The sequence below is a fragment of the Natator depressus genome, chromosome 12 (genome assembly GCF_965152275.1).
Source record: "Natator depressus isolate rNatDep1 chromosome 12, rNatDep2.hap1, whole genome shotgun sequence".
Lineage (NCBI taxonomy): Eukaryota > Metazoa > Chordata > Testudines > Cheloniidae > Natator > Natator depressus.
The window spans coordinates 42,481,982-42,508,435 of NC_134245.1; the positions used below are offsets into that span (position 1 = coordinate 42,481,982).

General features: G+C 46.5%; 1 protein-coding gene across 3 annotated transcripts in view; it reads left to right on the forward strand.

Moving 5' to 3' along the window:
• The window catches only part of ZFHX3 (zinc finger homeobox 3), a 277,375-nt gene that overhangs the window by 245,212 nt on the left and 5,709 nt on the right, over positions 1-26,454 (forward strand). For all 3 annotated transcript variants that reach the window (XM_074968994.1, XM_074968995.1, XM_074968996.1), the window contains 4 exons: positions 1,067-1,200; positions 1,435-1,635; positions 10,906-11,008; positions 12,534-17,966. In XM_074968994.1, the coding sequence (XP_074825095.1) occupies positions 1,067-1,200; positions 1,435-1,635; positions 10,906-11,008; positions 12,534-17,966 (5,871 nt within the window). The remainder of the gene's footprint in view (positions 1-1,066; positions 1,201-1,434; positions 1,636-10,905; positions 11,009-12,533; positions 17,967-26,454) is intronic.

The window sequence follows — 26,454 nt, forward strand, 5'->3', positions numbered from 1 at the left end:
ATTAAGGGTGACGTGGGTTTGAAGTCGATTCAAGACAGATTACAGTACTGTTATGAATGTGTGTTCGGGGGGGCTGTGTGTAATATGCCTGGCTTTCTAGTTTTTAAATAATAGATGTCCTACAAACTTATGTACTCCAGGTTACCAAGATACAGGGTTTATAGGTCATAGGATGTGCATTCTGGGAACAGTATCAATTTCCTGGAATATTTTCTGCATTGAGCTCTGATTTTGTTGCTTTTATGTATACATTTGAATTTGAATACCATTGCTTTGTATTAACGTGTTTAAGGTTTATGCCTAAACAGCCATTCTTGGTGTCCATATCGGAGCCAGTCCCACCGCTGGTCATAAGCCAGGCTCTGTTCCCCAGACTTCCTGGGCATTTCAGTGGGACTGCTTGCTGGAGAGTAAGACCAGCCATGCCCTCTGCACAAATGCTGAGTGCATTCCACACTCTGAACTCCCAGCTGCTGCCAGTCTAGGAAAGTGAGACTGAGCCAAGGACCCAGATGTGAATCTTCTGCGTTGCACCTACCACTGCCCTTGGTTGGCTTTAATGAACAAATGTCTCACAATGCTTAGCACACTGTGTATGAACCTTTCTGCACTCAGGGTAGGAATGTCATCCTGCATTGTCCTCTGTATGGCCAACTCTTCCTGGAAGGAGGGGGAATCCGACACTCAAACGCTGACATATGGCCAAGTGGTCAGGTCTCACATGTAAACACAGGAGAAGACTCTCTTGCATCTACTAGATTTTTAAGCTGACCCGGGGAGTCTGAGTGAGTGGGTGTGCTTTTCTGCTTGTAGCTGTATGGATTTGTAACAGTTCCTTATTGCCAGTAATGCCAGATATCGAGAGAGAAACTCTTACTTTCTCCCTAGCATGTTTAGTAAGATGTCACTTGGCCGAGATGTTCCTCCTCTTCAAATCCTTAGACTGTGTTTGTTTCAAGAAAATACAATAGCACAAATGGAATTAGTGATCTTTTCATCCAGCATGAACCCCTTTAGAGCTGGCCTGATGGGGATGTCCTAATGCAAATCTCATTTGTCTTTGCAGCACCAGCCAGCCAGGCAGACAAGGAGCTGACAGAGTCTCCAGCATCCTCCAAACGCATGTCATTTCCCAGCAGCTCTGAGTCACCTCTCTCCTCTAAATGGTCAAAAACTTCAGAGGAGACCAAATCAGAGCAGGTGAGGCACAGGAGCCCAGCATTACTTCCTGGACAGCCATAAAAATCTAGAGGCTGTTAATTCACTTCCCAGGTGCTGAGAGAAAAAGCAAAGTTGATGAAAAGGTGGTGACTGAGTGGTAGGACGAAGGCACAAGATTCTTACAGCCAGGCTGTAGAGGAGGAGGGGATATAAGCAGGGACTGTGTCAGTCACGTGATTCAGCCAGCGCGTTTGGTTTCATCTCTCTCTACAGGTGTATCAGTGTCCGTACTGCAAATACAGTAATGCCGATGCGAACCGGCTGCGGGTGCATGCCGTGACCCAGCACTCCGTGCAGCCCCTGCTCCGCTGCCCGCTCTGCCAGGACATGCTCAACAACAAGATCCATCTGCAGCTGCACCTCACACACCTGCACAGTGTGTCGCCTGACTGTGTGGACAAACTCCTCATGACGGTAAGTCTCTGGGAGCTGAAGTGCACCTTTTGCCTTCCCAGCAAGAGTGAAGTTGTCTTCGCATAAATGAAAGACCTCGCCTGTGCCCATGGACACTGGCTAGTTTTGATGTAACCTGCTGATCCAAGATCCCACTCCCTGGTCATACAAGAACTTCTCTTGCTTTGATTCTTCTCATCCCCATGTTATCCTAGCTGCAGAATACCAATGTTTGGGTATCGTGGTGGTCGGCACAGTCAGGAGAAAGAGTTATCCTGTGGAGATACTGAGAAGAATATTCAGTAAACATGTTCTCCCTTAACCCTTTAAAGTCACTGCAAAAGATCAAGTCGACGCTCATCATAATGGGAGTAGAAGTAGGATCTGTTCCTTCAATGAGAAATCAGCCAGTCGGAGATAACGTAACTTTTTATAAGTAACAGATCACTTTATTCAAGGCAGCTATAACAACCATGTGGATATTGTGTAGTTGGCCTGAGTGAGATGGATAATGTATGGCTGTAGAATCCTGTAAATCCCTTGTTTAAAATGCCACTGTCACAATGTTTTGAAATGCCTCATTTTAAATTGAACTTTAAGGATGGTCAGTTAAACTTTTCTGAAGTGGAAAGGTCTTTAGGCCATTGAAATGGAGGAGATTTGCTAAATAATACCAAATATTTCCATGGAAACATGTAGTTAGAAACAGATCCATTTTTGTAATTGTTTCTCCAAGGTGGGTTGCACCTTAGTCACAGCTGCACAATCTTCACCAGTGCAGTTTCTCCGTAAGTGTAGCAAAACTTGAGATCAGTTAAATCTGGTTCATTACCAAGATGTTTGTGTCAAACTTTTTTTCCCCTTCTACAGCATTGCTGTAGGTGTCAAACATGGGAATCCTGTTCTAACACTGTCTCTAATGGAAGCCTTTATCCAGCATTCTGTTTGTCTCCAGTTCATTTGAGAAGGAAATTATCGTTACAGTGCATGATGGGAAATGTCCTTTTTATTACATTTCTAACATTGCGGTGCTCAAGCTATCATTCTGAAGAGGCTTTTTGTATGAGCAACAGTCTCTTGGTCATGGACTGGCTGATCGGGGACTTGCTTTTATGATGTCTGTGCGGAGCACCTAGCACAATTTGACTTCTAAGCACTGCGACAATACAAATAAATACAAATAATCTTGTGGGCTCACCTGTCTTTCCAGTGTCCCAATCCATGTGTATCAGGGCACAAGAAAAAATGTCCAGTGGTCCATGTTTCTCCTTAGGTGGCATTGTTTGTGAAAGTACATAATCTTGCTCCAGCACCAGTCTTCTTCTTTCCCCTTTGTTTTCTGTCTTTTTCTCTCCTTCCTCTTTGCTTGTCAGATTTCTCCTTCCCTCTGCTGCTTTCCCCCCCAGTTTCTTGTCCTTCCAAGTCTGCTGCCATATCCCCCTTCCTCTGCCATGCCTGGCTCCTGGTGGGCTGAAGAAATGCTCTGCTCCGCACTGGAGGATGGTTGATTAAATGCCAGAAGGGATGCTGTGCCTGGCAATCAGTGCTGTCCAGGAACATCTGGGAGAGATCCGTGCACCACAGTGTGGGAGCCATGATCCTGGAACACATCAACATCTAACAGTGTAGACAGGTCCCATTACTGCTCCCCAGTAAATGCCAAATTCGGATAGTTCTGTCCTCAGTGAAAACAATAAACAATACAAAAATACCAGGGGGCTTTGGGAAGAGAACATGTTAGTTAGCTAACATTTATAGCACTCAAGATATGTCTACACTGCAATTAAAACCTGCAGCTGGCTTGTGCCAGCTGACTCAGACTCATGGGGCTCGGGCTAAGGAGCTGTTTAATTGCAGTGTAGATGTTCAGGCTCAATCTCTAGGACCCTCCCCCTTCATGCAGTCCCAGTGCTCAGGCTTCAGCCTGAGCCCAAACTCCTGCACCACAATTAAACATCCCTGTAGCCTGAGCCCCGCAAACCTATGGGTGTCTAATTGCAGCGTAGACACACCCTCAGAGGCCCCAAACAGAGACAAAGATCTGTCATACTGGGCCATTGTACACATTTATAGTCAAAGATTGTCCCAAAGAACTGAGATTCTAAGGCAGCTTAGAGTCAAACACAAGATGAAAATATTTGGTCCCTATGATGAAGAGAAGAAATGTGAGAGCAGTGAGCTTCTGCCATACAAGTGGGAGTCCCCAGTCTGCACAGAGGCCTCTCCATTGTTATAGCCTAGAGAAATGGAGTCAGTGTATGAGGCCTTGTCTAAACACACAAGTTGTACCCGTTTACCTAAACTAGTTTAGAAACTGATGTGGTTAAATTGGTATAGCCTCTTGGATGGGCACTCTGTCCCATGGTTAAGAATGCCTTATTTAAATCGATATACGGAATTCTTCAGGCCATTTAAGTGCAAGCAATTTAGTTAGATTGGTGCACCTTCTGTGTGTGATCAAGAGCTCACTCACCCAGTAGTTTAACAACCCCTGCCCAGGGTACCTGGAGTGCTCCAGCCTTCTGCTGAGATCAGAAATCCCATCAGAAAGGATGGGAGTCTTCTGTGAGCCCTGTCCCATTACTTGTTTCTTTGTTCACATCCATGAAGCCTGGGCTGCTTTTCTCTGTGGTGTTGGGGAAATAACACCTGGGGAAGAGGGATGGTCTCAGTGCTTTGAATAAAGCAGAAGGGGGCCAAGCAGATATTTTCCTTTTGCTTTAAATGGCAAACATGTTTTTTAGAAAAATAATAGAAACAACCATTTGTGGTGGACACAGAAACACCCTAAGTTCCTAATTTTGCTCATTCCAGCCAAGATTCCTGTCTCAGTCTGAAGGCACCGAGACCCAGTTCATGCACTGTAAGTGAATTGCAGCCCAATAAATGGGAGCCGGGTTGCTTTTGACACGATGTCTTTGCGTTCAGTATTTGAAGGAGGCTCAAGTTAATAATACCTTATCAGACGCCTTTCAGGAACCTGCAGTGTCTAATATGTCTGTTGCCATAGTAACAGCTGCTTGCTTATGCTCTGCATCTCATATCTGTGTGTTTCTTGCCCCTCTCCCGTTCATATCAACAAGCAGTCTGGGTGGCTGTCCTGCTGGGAATAGCCGAGCACTAGCCCTCCTTTCTGAGACCTGACCCTCTCAAGACTCTGCTAGTCCATCAATGGTGGGGTGAGAGAGAAACGTGTGTGATTGGTATGTCGAGGTCCCAGAGCCCAAAGGCACATGTGCAGCAACTCCAGCATCTAATGGACTGGCAAGACATGACATAGAGGGTTTATATACAGTAAGTGAAGCTCCCAAGATACCCTGACAGATGAAGGCAACATTCCATGAAGCCCCAGGCCGTTCGCACCCGTCTTCTGCTGCTGCCACTTGATTACGCTGGTGAATAAATGTGTTAAAATTTGTTTTATATGGTATTTCATCTGCTCTAAACTAGTCTAGTTGTCTTTCCACACAACAGCCACTTCACTAGTCCTGGACCTGCACCACTTTGGCCGAGAGCTCCTTAATGAGGGTGAAGTGCAGTTCACTTCCATAGTCAATTGACAAGACTGATGGGCTCGAAATAGGAGAAGGGACTGCTTCCCAGGCAGCCTCCAGTAATGGGGAATTCTCTTGCCTCCCTCTCAGCATCCTTTATCTTTCCATAAATTCCTCTGCCCCTCCATTTAATTCTGTTGTCAGTTTTCTTGTACCGTGTTCAAGGTGTCCTTCCAGGGTTTCCTGTCGCCAGCTGTCTTTTCATCTTTTTCGTTTCTCTCTTGCTCCCAGAGTAATTCTTTCCTGTCTCTGCCATCCTCTCTCCTCTCTCACTATCTTTACATTCTTTTCTACTTTTCTATTGTCTTTTCTTACTGCTCTCTGCCTTCTGCTGTCAGTCAGTTTTTCTCTCTCCCTCCCTCTCACCCCCTTTCCCTCCCCCCTCTCTTTCTCACTCTGTGTCTCGTTCTCCATCTCGGATGAAGGTAATGAAAATAATCGGGCTTCATTAATTCTGAGCCCTGTGAGATGATAGCCATTTGGAGCCATGTTTGCCAATTAGATGGTCTAAATTAGAAGTGACCTTGGTATACTGCCATCGCTTTGCCTGTCTGAGTCTAATGAAGCTTTTCACTCCAGCCCCCTCTCTGTCTTTGTAATGGAAATTCCCTCCTTTGTCTGGTTCGGGGACCTTGCATTGTATGTGCATTTCCCCCCTGCATGGACAGAGGGGGTATTAATGTAGCTCCTCAGACCATTCCTAGAGAGGTTATTTTTAAATCTAAATTATTTTGGCCATGTTGGGGAGCTCATGAAGAGCTACCTAGAACTTCCATGGGATTGGCCCCGCATCCCAGACAGGCAGAGGCAGCCAGTGGGAGAAGGCTGAGCTAATGTATAGAATATTGATCTCTTGTCATTGTCCAAAGGTCAGTACGTGGCTTTGATGTGTCCAAAACCCATGTTATGCTCCTAGGGTCAGAATAGAGGAGAATGGCCAAGATGGGAACCTCCATACAGATGTTTACCCCAACTATAAGCTTTGCTAAGGCTTAGAAAAGGGTGTGGTGTGTGGAAATGGGGCAAGGGAAATGAGAGAACAGGGATGAACAGCCATTTACAGAGCCCAGCATTGCTGGCAGAGTGGAGATTGTACCGAGCCCCTTGTCCAGCCCCTGAACTGTTACATTCAGCTCTTCTAACAGGCTCTCCGGTGCTGTCACTTGAAGAGTGTGGGTGTGGCCCAGTTTCAGCAGGATTCCCACACCGAAGGATCATGCTTCTCTCAGCCATTTTGGACTGTCTCCTCTGAGGAAGCAGCTTACGGAGTCCTTTTCAAAAACAGCAGCAAACTCATTTTCGCTTGAGGATGAGCACTTGAGCTTAGTCTCTGTGAGAGAGGGCAGTCTTAAGGGAGACAAACAGGACAAGGAGAGAGGAGATCTGTGTTCAATTTCTGCTCACTTTGTAACACTGAGCAGTTGGGCCAAATTTTCCAAAAATGGCCACTGATTTGGGGTACCAGCTACACATACTGGAGCCTGCTTTCTAGAGAGGCTGAGCACCCGTAGCTTCCATTGGCTTCAACTGGAGTTGTGGGCACTCAGCATCTACAAAGACCAGGGACCACTTCACCCCTAGCATAAATACTCACTATCTAATTTCATCTTGGGGCAGCAGGATACTGCATAAGAGACATTGCTCGGACAGGAAGGAAACATACTAAGGTCTGATAGTACTGGGTATACGTTTCCTATGTAGGTGATACCATTCATAGCCTACACGATAACATTGTATAGAGGGATGACTTACAAGAGAGCCAGGAAGTGCTAGCGTATGGTCCCTTTGGACACATGCCTACATACTATGGGGATGGGCCGGTTAGAAACTCTGAGAGTGAAATAAATAATTATTTTCTAGAGCTGAAACATGCTAGGTGACTTTCAGCCCAGATAGAACAATGTGACTCTAGCCCTTAGGGGATGACAATCTGATTTGAACATGGTGCAGTGAGTATGGCTAAGAAACAAAAGGGAAGTGATAGAGGGAGATTGTGAGCTCTTTGGGGCACGGACCATCTCTTTGTTCTGTGTTCGTACAGCCCCTAGCACCATGGGGGTCACGGCTAGGGCTCCTCGGCGCTGCCCCAGTACACAGAATAACTAAGGTCTAGGGTTACAGGAGCAAGCTGACACAGTGATGCATTGCAGTTGTATACATACCTTAGGGTTGTTTTCACGCCTTCATACTGGTGCATATGATGTTGGTGTTGTGGACGCACTAGAGAAACTTGAATGAGCAAATACAAGCATTTAGGAGTTTGGAGCTTGCATTCGTTCCCAGCTATTGCTGGGACCAGCTGAATGAGAAGTGACCACATATGATCACATGAAACTTGCACATAAGTAAACTTCCCCTACAAGACTCAACCCTCCACCGCCCGTCCACCCATGACAGTTACACCATTTAAATACAGACATAAGCATAAACAGTATCAAATAATATCATTTACCTGGTGATCTGTGATTGGCCACCAGCATTCAGTGCCTTCCTTTTCACCTTATACACTGATTATTTATTTGTATTGCGAAATCACCAGAGTGGGCCAGGTCCTCTGTGCACGCACAGGAAGCCATAGTCCCTGCCCCAAAGAGTTTACTGTGTGAAAAGATAAAACAGATGAAGATGGGGGCTTGGGACACAGCATATATGCCAAGTGATCAGGTTGATGAGTGGTCAGGCAACTCCCCCTGGGAGAGACACTGGGTGTGGGAGGGGGAAGGCCCCCACCAGGAAGATGGCTACAGCAAAGAGGACTGCATTTTAAGAAGGCTGAGCTGGCAAATGACTGAGAGGTGGAGAGATCAGGCAATGAGCCAAGCATAGAGCTTTGCATTCAGGGTTTCACTTGCCAGTGGCTCCCATGCATAGCTTTTTGGGAGAGTCTGCAGTTGTCCTGGATACACAGACGCACACAATTTCTCACTTCCTGCCCTTCTGGCTTTGTCCCAGTTCCCTCTGGGAATTTTCTGCCTTATAACAATTTCCTGTACCAAAGCCCTTTCTAGGTGTGGGGGGAGGAAAGAGGGAGAAGGGGGGAGAACTGAGGCTGTGGAGATGCAGGTAGGTAAAGGTAATTACTTAAGCACATATAGGGGCAGGACTTATTGGTTTGGAGGCCCCGATTAAGATGCAGAGGCACATGTGAGGTTGATGATTATATTTCGGGGTGAGTTAATTGACAGAAGGTGAAGGCAGACAAAGAAACTCTGCTTACTGCCTTCTTGAATCCCAATCAGGAATTATGATTAAAGACGCGGCGAGACAACAGAGCCCTGATGAATTGGTGTCTTTATTTTTTTTCCTTTTTGCCGTCATTCACACTTGATTGACTTCAACCTTTCAAGTGCAAAAGTCTCTCTTTTCCATTATTATTCATAGCCATCTGAGTTTTTCTAATTAAAGTGTATGAAAACAATTACTGATCCATCGTACTGAGTCTGTTAGTGGGGATGACTGCCTTACTGTAACGTGTATAAAAAGCCCACAGTTTTCTATAATGATGTGCTACTGAGGTGTTAGATAATTTTATTCTTTTTCTACTCTGTGGGGTTTTTTTAATTTCTCGTTATTTATTTTTCATAATTCCTAAAGATCCTGGGAAAGCACTTTCCCTGCTGATAAAACGAAGAGGGACATTGCTTTCTTTCCTCCTCTGCTTCCCACCTCATTCCCCCACCTCTGAGTCTGGTTACTATGAATTAATTGGTGACCTTTCACTTCTTGCATTCCCTCTGGACTCACCAACCACAGCCTTCAGAAACGTTCTGCTTTGGAATAAAAGGTGGAACGAGTTTGGCATTCTCCGCCCCTTTCCTAGTGCTTTGTCAGTGGCAGCTGCCTTTAGAGGGTATAGATGTCTGTAAAACACAAATGCCGTGTCTGGCTCACACTCACCTTCAGTGCTTAATTTGTGCCAGGGCTGAGTCCTGTAACTGCTAGGCTTGGCAGTTCAGAGCCCCGGCACCTCTGGGCTTGCTGTGTCAGTTACCAAAGTAAAAAAATCACTTGAGCTCCAGCACCTCTTTCATTACAGATGAAGCACCGCCCATCTTGCATAGCTCTGTGAGTGACCAGAGCAGTCACAGCACCCCTTCCCTCTGCTGTCGGACATCCGAGATCTCTCACAATCAAATCTTCATTTGAGGCTGTCCGTGTACATGCTCCTGCTCCCCATGAACCTGAGCATGGCTGGACCAGACCCTGTTTCCCTACTAATGCTGTGTAGGCTTTACATTAGTGCCAGTGAGGAAGACATCATGTCCTATTTAGGGTTCGCAGTATTTCAGCTATACCTTAGTCACAGACGTTGCTAGCATTTCATTAGTCATCCCGCATGTACCTTGTGGCCTTTGACTTAAGTTCACTTAGAAGAAGGTAGGTAGCTGTATTGTATGAACGTAATCACATCATTTGTTCTGCCATGAAATGCAAGGATCAATCCGTTCCTCTGCCTGGCCTGAAGGGGAGCCTTTTGTAACTTCACTAGAGAACGTGACAGGTTAGCACAGTGTCCAACATGCCATGCTTTCCCAGCAGTCAGTGGCTGGAAAAGGGCACTGTCAGAGCACCAGCACTGTGAGTCAGTTTGGGTTTGCTGCTCCCTCAATCACTAAGAACTCAGGGCATGGTAAGGATGTTCCTTTTAGCATCTAGGTGAGAGGTGCTCACAGACAATCAAAGCAGCAGAACTGACATCAAGCACTTGTTTATGGGGTGAGCTCCTGTATGTGGCTGTGTTATGAGATAACACTAGTGGGAACAATGGTCTTGAATGGTTTCCTGAGCTGCTGTGTTGGGGAGCATCTGTTGAAGAGCAGCCGTTAAGATGCTATGTGTGTGGTGCTCAGAGTTACGTAGGGTTTTGTTGCTGCACGCCTGATGTTAAACACTGGTCAAAGCCCTAGTCATTTTGGTCAAAACTGTCAAAAGTAACTAGTGATTTTGGATGCCCAACTTTCAGTTACTTTATGGGGGCCTGATCTTATGAAAGTGCAGAGCCCAAAACCCAAGCGTTTTTTGAAGTGTCTCAAATCGGGCTCCCAAAAATTGAGCTATCCAGAATCACTAGTTGCTTGTAAAAATCATGGCTTTCGAGTCTTGGGCTGGTGATAGCACAACTGATTGCAAACGGAATTTTGAAGCGAGCCGGAGTGAACACTTGTTTTCTTTCCAACAGTCAGAACAGCTTTGTGTTTCAGACAGTTTGCCATCTCTTTTCCCTTTTTCTTTATTCATCCCTTCTCGTCACCTCTCTTTAATTGTACTCTTCTTTCTTGTGCCCCTCCTTTTTTTGCATCAATACACTTTGAAAATAGTGCTGTAGTGCTCCCTAGTTCAAGATTACAGTGTACTTTATAGGTGTGATTTAATTAAGGCCTTATTATGTTTTCAGTAGCTTAAGGTGGGCCTTTCAACTTCTCTACCTAATTGGTTGCACAAGAAGTTTCACAGCCCATGACAAAACATTGTCAGTGATCAAAGTCTGAATTCTACATAAAGGAAAAATATTAATACGATGATTCTTCGAGTGTGCAGTGCTAATTATGTCCAGAATGTAACTGTAGAAACACTTTTGACTGATGTGAGCTTTGTCTAATAAACACGCGTCTTCAGTGAGCTAAGAAAAGTGACACCTCTGCTGATGTTTGATTTTGCTTATGTAAAGATTTTAAAAATATTTTTCTGTTTTTATTTCTCCTCTCTCCCATTTTCCCCACCGTCCTGCCGCCCTCAGGTGACAACACCGGAAGGGATGATGCCCAGCAGTATGTTTCTCCCAGCAGCCGCTCCAGACAGAGATGGAAACGCCAATGCCGACGAGCCGGGGAAGCGGGCGGGTCAGTTACTTAACGCTTATCTGGAAAAAATCATCCTGCTTTGAATTGTGGCAGCTTCTTGTTTCCCATGCACTGAGAGAAAAAGGCCTCATTGCAATCCCTTGCCCATGCAGTTTCTGCTACAGATCATTCATTGCAAAGACCAGTGCAGACAGCAGGAGATCTAACAGGAAGCAGCTAATTTCACTGAAGTAACACCACAGTTGAGGCATGTTAGCAAGGCAGCTCAAAATTACATTGGCCTTTTTTATTACCGTATAACGTTGTAAAGTCATGCCTACCAGTAACAGTGGTCAGCTATTTAATCCTGACTATAGTGTGATATGGCAGCAAAAAAAGGATACTACAGTTTTGGGTACATAGGTGAGGCCCCTAGTCTCCAAATGGGGAGGTGATAGTCTCTAGGTCAGATTCTGTCAGTGTCGAGCCTGGTGCAGGGACCACAGTGGGAGAGCCCTTTAAGGAAGTTTGGGATTAAGACAGCCACCACCTCCTTTCTGCACAGGGCTTGCATGTGAACGGCACCGTTCCAGAGAGGACACCAATGGCATGGCTTGGGCTGCTGGAGATGTGCTGATTCCTCAAATCCCCTCCTCAGCTTCCACCAATAGGAGTATCTCTCCCCTGCCAGAACTCTTCTTCTCTCTTGGGTAGAACCTGGAGGAAAGGTGGCAGTGGAACGGTTGCTTGCCCTTCCCCAAAAGGCTGAGTTCTCCTGGGGCGTAGCAGCCTTCAGTGGAGTCGGGAACAGCAGGGGCTGAATTTCACTCTTTCTTTGCAGCGTTAGTGGACCTGAGCCTCAATGTATGTTTAGTTCTTGGCACATCATTATCAGCAAGACTTTGACAAGCTGACGGGACAGCAAGGAAAAGTAACAAAGATAGTTATGGGACCGCAGGGTTTAATTTGGGGAGCAATTAAAGGGGGGTAAATATGCCCAGCTTGTTTGAACAACCATCATGTGGGAGATGTGTGCAGTCCACAGATAGTCAAAAGGTGTAAAAGTCAAGTAGGAAGAAAAATTTATTTAGGGTTGTGCAGTGGGGCATAACATGTATAATGAGGTGAAATTAAGAAAGTGAAAATTTAGGCTGAATATTAGGGGGAATGTCTGTCCTTCTGCACTAAAGATAATGTGCCGGCATGTAGCAAGGAGGCATGGCCTCCCTCTGAGACTGATGGGAAGGGATGGCCACACACTCTTATGGGGCAGTAGCCTGCTTACAGAAGGGGAAGGTATGTTTTATGAGAGGGCCGTTGAGCTACATCATGGGCTGTGGTAATCTTGGGCAGCGGGGGGCTAAGGAAATACTTGGTGAGAAGTAACAGCCTCAGCAGAAGTAGTGGTGAAGGAAAATGACGCTGTTTGTGGCCGGGGGAGGAAGTACTGGATCAGATCTAAATTAAGAAATGAATAATGATTTATATTTTTATTTAAATTGTAAATGAGTGACAGAGACAAGTCCTGTCTAAACTGTATCTTCCTTGCATCACTTCACCCTTTTTATTCCGGTTCTGTTTTCAGAGACCTCTGAGGACTCCGGAAAAAGCCTCCTGTCATCTGAGAGCGTAGAGCACAGTGGAGAGTCCAAACCTGTTCCTGCCGATCAGAGCTCCACCAGAGAGGACTCTGGCTTTCTTTGCTGGAAGAAGGGGTGCAGCCAGGTGTTCAAAAGCTCAGCAGCCCTTCAGACGCATTTCAATGAAGTTCATGCTAAACGGCCCCAACTGCCAGTATCCGATCGCCACGTCTACAAGTACCGTTGCAACCAGTGCAGCCTGGCCTTCAAAACCATCGAGAAGCTGCAGCTTCATTCTCAGTACCATGTAATTAGAGCAGCTACTATGTGTTGTCTTTGCCAACGCAGTTTCCGAACCTTCCAAGCTCTGAAGAAGCACCTGGAGACAAGTCATCTGGAGTTGAGTGAAGCAGACATTCAGCAGCTTTACAGTGGGCTTTTGGTCAATGGAGACCTCCTAGCTATGGGTGATCCTTCGCTGGCTGATGACCATACTATCATTGTTGAAGATGATAAAGAGGAAGAGAGTGACCTAGAAGATAAACAGAGTCCTACTGGCAGTGATTCTGGGTCAGTACAAGAAGACTCTGGCTTGGAACCTAAGAGGGCCCTACCTTTCAGAAAAGGTCCTAATTTCACCATGGAGAAATTTCTCGACCCATCTCGCCCATACAAGTGCACAGTCTGCAAAGAATCTTTCACACAAAAGAACATTCTTTTGGTCCATTACAATTCAGTCTCTCATCTGCATAAACTGAAAAGAGCCCTTCAGGAGTCTGCTACTGGGCAGCCTGAACCGACCAGCAGTCCAGACAACAAACCTTTTAAGTGCAACACTTGCAATGTGGCCTACAGCCAGAGTTCTACGCTGGAGATCCACATGCGGTCCGTCTTGCACCAGACAAAGGCTCGAGCCGCCAAGCTGGAGGCGGCGAGTGGCGGCGGCAGCAGTAACGGAACTGGCAGCAGCAGCAGCATCTCTCTGGGTTCGTCCACACCAAGCCCAGTGGGTGCCAGCGGCTCTAGTACCTTCACAGCCGCCAACACCAGCAGCGCGGGCACAGCTCCCGCCCCCGGTTCACTCAAGCAGGGATCCGGTGAGAGTGTGGGAATCGCACCGTCGAGTAACCCCGTTAGCGCGAACATCGCCTCCCCTTCCGAGCCTAAGGACGTCAACCGGAAGAAACTGGCTGACATGATTGCATCCAGGCAGCAGCAGCAGCAGCAGCAAGCTCAGACCTTAGCACAGGCGCAAGCCCAAGTCCAGGCCCACCTCCAGCAAGAGCTGCAGCAGCAAGCTGCCCTCCTGCAGTCTCAGCTGTTCAACCCCGCTCTCTTACCACATTTCCCCATGACCACAGAGACCCTACTCCAGCTTCAGCAACAGCAGCATCTTCTGTTTCCATTTTACATCCCCAGTGCTGAGTTCCAGCTCAATCCAGAAGTTAGCTTACCTGTGACCAGTGGTGCTCTGACACTATCTGGTACTGGTCCAAATTTGCTGGAAGATTTAAAGGCTCAAGTTCAGCTCCCACAGCAGAGCCATACACAGGTATTACAACAGCAGCAAGGCCAACTATCTTTGTCACAGTCTCACTCTGTCCATATACAACAGAGCCAGCATCACGAGAAAAAAAACAAATCCGTTATTAAGGAGAAGGAAAAAGAAACCCAGAGGGAAAGGGAAAACGCAGAGAGGGGAGACAGCAGTTCCTTGTCTAAAGAGTCTCTGCCTGACAACCTAAAGCCCAAAGACAAGAAAGACTTTGCCCCAGGCGATAGTTCCGAGCCCTCCCTACTTCCTCCACGCATCGCATCTGATGCAAGAGGCAACGCCACAAAAGCCCTGCTAGAAAACTTTGGCTTTGAGCTGGTTATTCAGTACAACGAGAACAAGCAGAAGGTGCAAAAGAAAAATGGGAAGACAGAGCAGGGTGAGAACTTGGAAAAGCTTGAATGTGACACATGTGGCAAGTTTTTCTCAAACATCCTCATTCTAAAGAGTCACCAAGAGCACGTTCACCAACACTACTTCCCCTTTAAGCAGCTGGAGAGGTTTGCCAAGCAGTACAGAGAGCACTATGATAAACTGTATCCACTGAGACCTCAGACTCCAGAGCCACCTCCGCCTCCTCCTCCACCTCCACCTCCACTCCCTACAGCACCTCCTCAGCCAGCTTCCACTCCTGCCATTCCTACTTCTGCTCCACCTATTACTTCTCCTACAATTGCACCAGCCCAGCCATCTGTGCCACTCACCCAGCTCTCTATGCCAATGGAGCTGCCCATCTTTTCACCACTTATGATGCAAACTATGCCACTACAAACATTACCTGCCCAGTTACCACCTCAGCTTGGTCCTGTAGACTCTCTACCTGCGGACCTGGCTCAGCTGTATCAACATCAGCTGAACCCTAGCCTTCTACAGCAACAGCAGAACAAGAGGCCACGTACTCGGATCACAGATGACCAGCTCAGAGTTCTTCGGCAGTATTTTGATATTAACAACTCTCCCAGTGAGGAACAGATCAAAGAGATGGCAGACAAGTCTGGACTGCCACAGAAAGTGATAAAACACTGGTTTAGAAACACTCTGTTCAAAGAACGCCAGCGCAACAAGGATTCCCCATACAATTTCAGCAATCCTCCAATTACCAGCCTGGAAGAACTGAAGATAGACTCACGGCCTCCCTCTCCAGAACCTCAAAAGCACGAATACTGGGGAAGCAAGAGGTCCTCCAGGACACGGTTTACCGATTACCAGCTCAGAGTCCTGCAGGACTTTTTTGATGCTAATGCTTATCCAAAGGATGATGAATTTGAACAACTTTCTAATTTGCTGAACCTCCCTACACGGGTTATAGTGGTGTGGTTCCAGAACGCCCGTCAGAAAGCTAGGAAAAACTATGAGAACCAAGGAGAAGGCAAAGATGGAGAACGGCGGGAGCTTACAAATGACAGGTACATTCGAACGAGTAACTTAAACTACCAGTGCAAAAAATGTAGTCTAGTCTTTCAGCGCATTTTTGATCTTATCAAACACCAGAAAAAGCTTTGTTATAAGGATGAGGATGAGGATGGACAGGATGATAGCCAGAATGAAGACTCTATGGATGCAATGGAGCTATTGACGCCAACCAGTTCCTCCTGCAGCACACCAATGCCCTCTCAAGCTTACAGCACCCCCACATCCTCAGCTAATGCAACCTCTTCAGCCTTCTTGCAGCTCACAGCTGAGGCAGATGACTCCTCCGTGTATAGTTCTAAAATAGAAGCTACAGATGAGAAACCAAAGCAATCTGAACCTCCAAGTACACAGCAAAACCAAACTCAAGACAAGCAAGTGCAACCAAAGCAAGAGCCTCCGCAGCAGCAGCAAGACCAAGGAGAACAGAAGACAAGTTCAACACACCAAAAGATCTCACCATTATCCCCCCCATCCTCATTACAACAACAGCCTCCACCACAGGCACAGCCACCCCAGTGTCCTTTGCCACAATCAAGCCCAAGTCCATCTCAAGTCTCACATCTTTCCCTCAAGCCCCTTCATACGTCCACCCCGCAACAACTAGCAAACCTACCTCCTCAATTAATCCCGTACCAGTGTGACCAATGTAAACTGGCATTTCCCTCCTTTGAGCATTGGCAGGAGCATCAGCAGCTTCATTTTTTGAGTGCACAAAATCAGTTTATCCATCCGCAGTTTCTGGACAGGACGCTAGATATGCCTTTCATGCTTTTTGACCCCAGTAATCCACTACTTGCAAGCCAGCTGCTATCTGGAACTCTACCTCAGATTCCAGCAAGCTCAGCCACTTCACCCTCAACCCCAACATCTACAATGAACACTCTGAAGAGAAAGCTGGAGGAAAAGGCCAGTGCAAGCCCTGGGGAAAATGACAGTGGGACTGGCGGAGAAGAACCTCAGAGAGATAAGCGTCTAAGGACAACTATTACCCCAGAACAGCTGGAAATTCTGTACCAAAAGTACCTGCTTGACTCTAACCCAACACGGAAGATGTTGGATCACATTGCGCATGAGGTGGGCTTGAAGAAACGTGTTGTGCAGGTTTGGTTTCAGAACACTCGAGCACGGGAAAGGAAAGGGCAGTTTAGAGCTGTGGGGCCTGCCCAAGCCCATAGACGGTGTCCTTTCTGCAGAGCTCTCTTTAAAGCAAAGACGGCTCTGGAAGCTCATATCCGATCCCGTCATTGGCATGAGGCTAAGAGAGCTGGGTACAACTTGACTTTGTCTGCTATGCTCTTGGATTGTGATGGAGGACTCCAAATGAAGGGGGACATTTTTGATGGAGCAAGCTTTTCCCACTTGCCACCAACCAGTAGTGATGGTCAGGGTATTCCTCTTTCACCAGCAAGCAAAACTATGGAGCTCTCACCTCGAACTCTGCTTAGTCCGTCCTCCATTAAAGTGGAAGGAATAGAAGACTTTGAAAGCCCCTCCATATCCTCAGTTAATCTGAGTTTTGACCAAGCAAAGTTGGACAATGATGACTGCTCTTCAGTCAACACTGCAATCACAGACACTACAACAGGAGATGAAGGCAATGCAGACAATGATAGTGCAACGGGGATTGCAACTGAAATCAAATCAACATCAGGACCTAGTGAGGGCCTGACAAAGGCTGCCATGATAGCAATGTCTGAGTATGAAGATCGATTGTCTTCTGGCCTTGTCAGCCCAGCTCCCAGCTTTTATAGTAAAGAGTATGACAATGAAGGTACTGTGGACTATAGCGAAACCTCCAGCCTTGCAGACCCCTGCTCACCCAGCCCTGGTGCCAGTGGTTCAGCAGGCAAGTCTGGAGACAGTGGGGATCGGCCAGGGCAGAAACGCTTTCGCACTCAGATGACTAATCTCCAGCTAAAAGTCCTAAAGTCATGCTTTAACGACTACAGGACGCCTACCATGCTGGAGTGTGAGGTCCTAGGTAATGACATTGGACTGCCAAAGAGAGTTGTTCAGGTCTGGTTCCAGAATGCTAGGGCAAAGGAGAAGAAGTCCAAGCTAAGCATGGCCAAGCATTTTGGTATAAACCAAACAAGTTATGAGGGACCCAAAACAGAGTGCACTTTGTGTGGCATCAAGTACAGCGCTCGGCTGTCTGTACGTGACCATATCTTCTCTCAACAGCATATCTCCAAAGTTAAAGATACCATTGGAAGCCAGTTGGATAAGGAGAAGGAGTACTTTGACCCTGCTACTGTACGTCAGTTGATGGCTCAGCAGGAGTTGGACCGGATCAAAAAAGCCAATGAGGTTCTTGGTCTGGCAGCTCAACAGCAGGGCATGTTTGATAATACCCCTCTACAAGCTCTTAACCTTCCTACTGCGTACCCAGCACTACAGGGCATCCCTCCAGTTTTGCTCCCAGGCCTCAACAGCCCATCCTTGCCAGGCTTCACTCCATCCAACACAGGTGGGTTCTGGAACTATCATCTCTCTGCTCAAATGTGACATTTTCCCTGGTATTGCGTCTTCAGCACAAATGGCTGTTTCCTTGGCAATGCCTGAAATCAGGTTCATGAGCCCTCTGTTCTCTTATGTTACTTGGCAGGCTATAAAGAGTAGTTATTTTACCTCTAGTTCCTTAATCCATGTTCTCTAGCAAGGCAAGAGACTTACTAACTCACTGTGTCTCTCCATATCCAGTAGGCAAGTCCCTGTGTACTCTGGGGCAAGGACCCCTGCTTGCTTTGACACATCCTGTAAATTCTCCAGCACCTTCAAGTAACGTGAAAATTGAAGCTTTTATTGAATTAAATATGAAAAGGAATAATACAGTCAAAACAATATCCGTTGTGTTGTTTCTTTTTACATTAAGTTCAATTTAGTGCTGCTCCCAAATTTTCAGTATATTGCAGATGTTTGTATTGACAACACAAACTGCATTGTAGAAATGGTGATAGAAAATCTGGTGGTTTTTAGCCTTCAGAGTGCCTTACAATAGCACCTACATGCCTATCCAGGCGGCCACGGATTCTTTTTGAGCAATAGTTGGCAGTAAAAGGGAAATACAATTCCCTTATGGCCTACTTTCCATAAACAGAGAGTATGAATACTCCATCTTCCCCAGTGCTCCCTCCGTTCCTCTTCCTTCACCAGCTGGAGCAGTCATGGAAAGAAGGCCCTTAATCAGTTTAAACTTAGGCCATTTTTCCAAAAGTCTTTTCTTTGTCTGTTGGCATCTGGTGAATACAGTTCGAACTAGTGTACGTGAGCCTCCCCAGAAGATGGTAGCTCTCTGGAGGTGTTACAGCAGGGAATTTGCCAAATAACCCCCTAGCCCTGCCCCACTTTTCTTTGTTCCTGGAGGGCTGTGGTCCCCCTCCTCCATGGAACTACATACAGTCCCTGGCCCACAATGAGACATCGACTTAATACTGTAAGATCTTCCAAAGATATTGAAGGAAATTGCCATAGCTGTTACAGGACCCAAAAGGACTATGAGATTCAGCTCCAGAAGCTGCTCTCTGGTATAGTGCATGAGTCAGGGATACCTTCTCCTAACAAGGAGACTCTGAAACTGTCCAGCATTAAACAGTTTTAAACAAGCTCCAGGGTTTGGAATATAGAGAGCTCGGGGTGCTTATTGGCGTGGCAAACACACCATTAAAAATCTTTAACCTTTTATTAAAGATATAGAAAAGAAGGGGGGAGTTGAAAGCATATGAAATGTAAAATAAGTAAGGCTTTCATTTTAACAACATCTCTTGTTCCCATTCCCTCTAGCTGAAGAGAGTTTTTTAAAAGGAAACTCCTCCTGTTTGACAGTCTTTTAGATGGTTTTAGAGATGGTAATAACAGTCCTTTTTTGGGGGAAAAGAGAACTTAGTTGATATGGTCTTAAGCTGTGGTTATTTGTTGCTGTTACAGTCCAATCCCATTTCCTAGAAGACAAAACAAAACGAACTCCCACAAGATAGGAGAGACAAGAACACCAAAGATTTGAAAATGCAACTTGTCTTTGGTGTTGATTCACATTTGCGGTCTCACTGAGCAACAGAGCCATAGCACGCAGTCTTGGCCACTCCCGAGACCTGGCAAACTTGTATCAGTGTCAGGCTGACTAGGGCATTGCTTTTGCTGCCTCTCTGGTCACAGACTTACAGCAGTGTTGCAAAACATACAGTCTTGGCCAGCTAAATCACACTGTCCTTAGACAGAAGGCAAAAGGAGAGAGGTAGGAAAGAGAAGAAATTAGATGGGGAAGGAAACAGACAAATGGAGCGGGAGGCACAAAGACTTACATCTCAGGTGGTGGTTGGGATTTAGCCAGAGCCACTGGAGGTGGTGATATCATCTGGGTTCCTCTCTTGGCCCAGTGTGGTCAACACATCTTTTGGGATTAGGATCACCAAGGTGCAAGGATGTGGTGGTAAATTCCAGAGCCCCAGGAGATTGTGGAGGTAGCGGCCGTGATGATGAAGCTCACTCCATCTTTTCAGTCAGCAATTGTTGCACTCGCATTTCCCGGTTTTCTCTGAAAAGTTTTTTCTTTTAAGGACTTCAAAAGGGAGTGATGGGCATAATAGCCCATGCTCTCATTACGTTCACCAATTAGGCCTAATTTCCAACACACCAATTTTGGATCACTGATTTCCAATCCCTTCCTCCTCTTGTTTACCAGGCATGATCTCAACAAGTCCTTGAGTGGTATCGTTAAGCCTATTTGTTTAGACTAACTGTCTCGTCCCCCTCCCCCCCCCCCCCACTCCTACTGATTTTTATAAACAATCTTCTGTAACAGGCTGAGTTGCACTTTTGTTACCTTTTCCCATCAACGTTTCTTGTTACGGGTGACTAGAACCATTTCATACATTTCCATCCGCTTTCCCACAGTTAGGCTCACAACTGAGATAGGCCTACTAGGCCCCAGTTATTACAGCAGTTCTTTGAATGGAGCTAGGGAGAGCACCTTCTACAGTGCCAGTGGTTTGAGGAAGCCACGTAGTAAGAAAAAGTGTTCTAGCAAAGACCCTACTATCGAGTCTAGCTGGAGCACAGCGTGTTTTCCCTGGACTATTGGCGTTTCAGAAAAGGACCTCTTCAGAATGGCCATCTCATCTGCCTGAGAACACTCATCAGATTGGCATGGCCAAAGGAATAAGAGAGACCATTCTTTGAAGACTATAGGAGGACATGTCCGAGGACTTGGACCTGCCCTAAGTGCTGCACCTGACTGTTCTTCTTAGGATGTGTCAAATGGTTTCTGATTTGTCAAGCTCTTTCCAGAGCTGTCTTCTCCCTGGCACCATATGGAGAAATCCTCCACAGGAGCCCCAATTCTAGACTAAGCCAGTGCCATCAGACTGCAGAGTCCACAATTCCTGCCAGATCTCAACTCAGTCCCATAGAAGTCTTGAAATCAAGAAAAGCAAGTTCTTTAACATTCTGCTGCAGGTACACCTCAGGGGAGCACCAGAAGGCATCTTGGATAGCTCCAGTGTTTTACGTAGGATTTCCTCAATATGGGCACAGTTAGAGCTTTTGGGACCTATGAGCCTCCATCTCCTGTATTGGAAAGCGATGATAAGAGATCAGAGTCTCCTTTCCCCAGGAACTGTCTTCCTACAGGCTGCTGTCTGGATCCTGTAGCCTGCTGTTTCTGCATCCCTTGCAGTATTTATGCCTCAGTCACTCTACCTCAGAGGAGGAAGGAGAACTGGTGGGAGAGCCTTTAGAGGCACCCTTTTTCCCTCATCCTTGGATGAGACTGTCTTAACTACTTCTTCCTCTCCTCTGCGTGATGCCTAGGCCTTTCAGGGGCAAGATGGGCAGAATGGCGTAGCTCTGGAGATTCCTGCAGTTGCCAAGTTCAAGAATTCACAGAATTCCAAGGAAGAGAGAGAGAACTTTCTAGCCTATTAATGAAGATCTGTTGAAACCAGCCAAAGAAGTCTGAAACACCCTGCCTCTGTTGACTCAGTTTCTAGGAAGTTAGATTGTATATACCTATGTGCTATATTCTGTAGTTCCCCAGGGAAATATTTGAATTATTCTGCAAACATCCTTAGTTGTCGTTTCAGCCTCAGCTAATGAATGGCATCTACTTCTGGGGACCCAATGGCAGGTCCTGCTGTAGCTAAGCAAGCATAAAGGTGTGCTGGAGGACTCCACACCAGTTCTAAGAGATTTAGACCCTTGCACACCTTCCTATTCTACTCCTCTCTTTGGGAACTGTTTATCCCAAACACAGAAAGCCATTTCTTTAACTCTTGGACCCTAGAGGTCATTGAATGGGGTGTTCTCCCTTAGGTTCAAAGCCATGCCAAAATATAACCACCTTCCCTTTTCAGGGTACTTTCTCAGAAGAAACTATTGTGAGAAGAGGTCTTGATCCTCATGATGACGGGAACCATACAAGTGTGGTGCTACAGCACAGTGCAGGAAAAGTTTATTATACTGAAAAGAAATGCTGGTCTATAGCCTATCCTGGACCTCCATGAATTAAACCAATATTTAAGGAAAATAAAATAATACATAGCTTCTTTAGGAAGCATAAACCCTGCTCTGCACCCTCAACCTTCAAGGTGCTACTTCCACATCTCAAGAAGGTAAAGGCACAGGACGTGCTTCAGGTTTATGATGGGCAGAAAACACTACCAGTGCAGGGCATACCCTTTCAGGCTGGCAGCAGTCCTGAGGGCATTCCTCAAATGCTTGGTTTTACAGGTACGTCTGGTGTCTGATCTCGCAGGTACATTGATACCTGGAATACTGGCTTACAAGCTCCCAGTTTTACGGAGGGTAATTCATGTCCTGGAGGAGACTTGCTCCTTCTTTGTTTCGTCTCAGCAGGGCATAGGCTGTCTTCTGTGATGGGTGCTACCAGAGAATGTCTTAACCTGGATACCTTTCTCTGCTCTCATTCGTTAGATAATAATTACAATCTGAGTTGACGGGTACACTAGGAGCTTTGAGTCTTCATAGTCACGGAGACCTGAAGAGTCCAGGCCCGTACAAATTTGCTAAAGATTTAAGTCATCAGATTGGCTCTCAGGTCCCATTTCCCAAGGATCAAAGAAAATTCTATGCAGATTCTCTCAGATACTATGGTTGTGATCTATTACCTGAACAGACAGGGAGTTTGTGTCAGGAAGCAAACCATGAGAATGATGCATTCACAATGAAGGACCCGTAAACACTATTTTAGCCAACAACCCCAACTCTGAAGGCTGCAAATCAGCATGAGTAGTTTTTCTGGATCTCACTGGCTCTTCTGATATTTGCAGGATGAGCTCATCATGAACTAGTTTGCTGCCAGTCAGAATAACCATGTCTAAAATTCTGCTTGAGAGCTGACAGGGATCCCCAGTGCACAAGAGGCAGGAAGGTTTGACAGGACAAAGCGAGTGTGACCTTAGTCGTGCCAGACTGCATATAGCACCGCTTGTTCTGGCTCTCTCCAAAGATCATCCACTCCGCCTCCCTCAAGTCAAGATCCTTTATCCCATCCAAACAGCAGGGTGTTCACCTGACAGCATGACTTCTGAATTTCTAGGGCAGGATGTCTTCAGCTGAAGAGATTAGGGCAGCGCTGCTGGAGTCCAGAAAACCCTCACTAGAAGTTACGCTAGAGACCATGGCTTTGCTAACAGGGGCAAAGCAATTCTCAGCCATGGCGAAGGTCTGCTCCATCACTGTTTGTGCTTATCGTGTCCCTGTGAAAGGGACCACGGTATTTACCAGTCCCCTGATGGAACCATTTTACAGGCTCTTACAAGCATATGCTGTCCCATTCAGGGGTTTTACTGGTTCTTGTACCATGAATTTCATCTTCTCCATACTCAGAGAGGGGCTCTTCGTTCATGGGATCTTTCTTCCTCTATCACTTCTTGCTGAAGGTCTCAGTGTTCTCAGAACGGCAGACCTTGTTGGCCAACCCACCTTATACTGCATTGGTCTGTCTTAAGCCTCAGCTCAAATTTCTAACCAGTACTGTATCAGATTTTCACTTTGGGCTATATCACTATCTTTATTTCTCCCAAAGCCCTATCAGTATCCTGGGGAGATGAGGCTACATACTCTGGCCATTTAAAGCAATCAGCTGCTACTTAGAAAGGACTACCCTGTTTAGAAGTCAAACAGATTATTGGTGGTCTTTAGAGAAAACTCCAAAGGTCTAGCCGTCTCAACTCAAAGGCTGTCTAAGCATATAAGACTATACATCCAGGAATGCTATGAATTAGCTGCTGCTCCTGTGTTTGAACATCTCAGGGCTCACTGAACTAGAGAACAGCAGCTTCAGTGGTATCTATCCATATTATGCCCTCATCTGAAATACATAGGGCTGCTGCATGAAGCTCAATTCACACCTTCACAAATCATTGTTGTCTCAAGACAGCATCCAGAGCAGATGCTGGCTTCAGAAGGGCATTGCTTCAATCACTGTTGAACTCTCCAGGGCTCCTTAGCCCACATCCTCAAGCAGCCCACTACTACTCTCTGGCAGTACACCTTTGTGAAGGCAAGAAAAGGATCACTTACCCAGGGTAACTGGTTCTCTGAGTGAATTGCCTCCAGAGAGCCACACTGACCCTCTCTCTTCTCCTTCTCTTTGGAGGTCAACTGTGAGTGAGTCATGTGGAGGTATAGTGGAATGGGGGTGGGGCGTTTACACCTTTGGTATATGGATTGCAGCGTCAAGGGAATTGCACACACCTACAGACTGCCAGCTGCTACTCAAACAGTTCCATTGCAGGCAAGCACCTCCTTTGGTAGGTCTGGAGAACCCAGAGTCCCCACTGCTAAATAATCCCTTCTTTAGACAGGTGGAAGGCCTTTCAACCTTTGGAGTTGGGGTGGTTTGGGACTGGCACTGAGAGGGGATGCAGTTCCTCTTTCCTTCCTTGCTGTGGGCAAGAGCAAAATTGACCTGAAAATATTTGCAGTTCTTGAATCCGTCGCTTCCCACTCCAGCCACTCTTGACAGCAGCAGTCCGCCCAGCTGAACCAGCCCCAGTATCGATCTCTGCATCCAGCAGTGGGTAAGGATGTGACTGGATGTGCCTGCTAAAGTCAGGAGTTAGGATGTACCTACACGGCAGTTCAATGCCTGCGTGGGCTGGTGGGGCTCAGGCTGTGGGCCTGTAAGATGCGGTGTAGAGGTTCGGGCTTGGGCTGGAGCCCAGGCTCCAGCACCCTTCCATCTTGCAGCTCCCAGAACTCAGGCTCCAGCCCCAGTCTAAACAGCTACCCGCAGTCTTACAGCCCCATAGCTCCAGTCCCGCAAGCCCAAGTCAGCTGACCCAGGCCATCTGTGAGTGTGTTACTGCAGTGTAGGCGTGCCCCAGATGGTTAACAATACTAACATTTAAATTATTGTAATTAGTTTTCAGAATCCACAGCACACAAAGATAAATGGGGCATTTTGCACCTCACTGAGAGCTACTTGCCTCAGTTCTTGACTGTATTCTGGCCCTTACGCTGCTGCTGTGGTGTAAAGGAGCTAGAAGCAGCTGGCTCTCTCCTGCCAGGAATGGCCTTATGCTGCCCCTCTTGCCCTGACCCAGCTCAGGCTTTGGGAGGTACAAAGGTGACCTTTCACCTCCTGAGCTGTCTCTCCTAAGAGGCACAGCTTAAAGTCAGGCCTATTTCTGGCTGTCTGCAGTATTTCCTGATTCTGCATCAGTTTGCACTCAGTTCACCTTTGAACAGTTTGTAACTGTAAGGCTGGAATTTCCCTAAACGAAGGGTTAGATTCTGCAGCACACATCTGCGGGAAGGGCTGGATGCTGCAGCAAATCTCACAGCTGTGGGATCCCTGAAAACATGGGCCCTGCCTATGAGAAAATGAAAGCGTTTGTTTTATTTCCCCTTAAAGGCATCAGGAGACTTTTCCTTTTCAGGTGCTTGTGTGCCAACGGCAGGGGACAGGACTGATGCTATAAGCCCTTTCAGCAGAACTCCCTTTGTCCGAGCTATTAACAACCGTAGAGTAAAGATTCACAGCCCTGGAGACTATATTGTCACTGGCTATCCCTTCTGCTGGGAAAACTAGCCAGCTTCATGTTCCACTATTAATCCATCTCCTTTGTGAGGATATATTAGGGTGCATTTACTTCCACACACAATACTAGGTTCTTGCCTTAAGGGAATATCTAAATACCACATAAACTTTGGAACTACATCAAGGCTGTATGCCCAAAGCCTCCCACCCTGGAAAGGCAGAGGCAGCATTAGAGGTTTATGGATCCATGAATTTTTACCCAATAAGGACAGAAGAATTTAGAAACTCAGTCTGTTCGGTTCTTTGCGATAGCCATGCCTCGCTCTCCCTAGTCTGGAGAGAGTTTAAGAAGGTTGATCCTTTCTGATATTCAAAATGACTTTGCTTGGCACAGGTACTTTCCCTTCTACTCTTGAGCCCTTTGGACGAAGGAACAACTGCGGCTTGTGCAGCTGTAGAAGAAGTCCCTGTCAGAGACATCAACGATGAGTCTCGTGTGCATTACGACAGACATTCAGAAAGAGTCAAATTGCTACTGTGAATTTTCAGTTATTTGGAAGAAATTGAAACAGCTTCCTCTGCCGCCTAGTAAATTACCTGTTTCTAGTTACCCCACTTCATATGTTGTTTTTTGACTCACCAGCCTGCCCAATCAAGGGAAGCTTCTAAGAGAAAGGGAATGTGGGGTTACTGGTTTCCTTTGAGGCCTTCTTTGCACTCGGCCTTTTTCCCCTAACATTTCCCACCAATTTTAGTAACAAGGGTTAAAAAGCCAGCACGTCTACACTTTTCCTACCACCAGTGGAGCTGCACCCATGGGAAATTTCAGGGGGGAAGACTAGTGTAGACAAGTTCCGTGGTGCAGCTCCCTCAGGCTTTTCTTCTTTCTGCTTCCCCAAGCTGGGACTTTCCTTGGTTTCTTTTCCAGTCAGGGAAAAAAAACAGGCCTAGAATG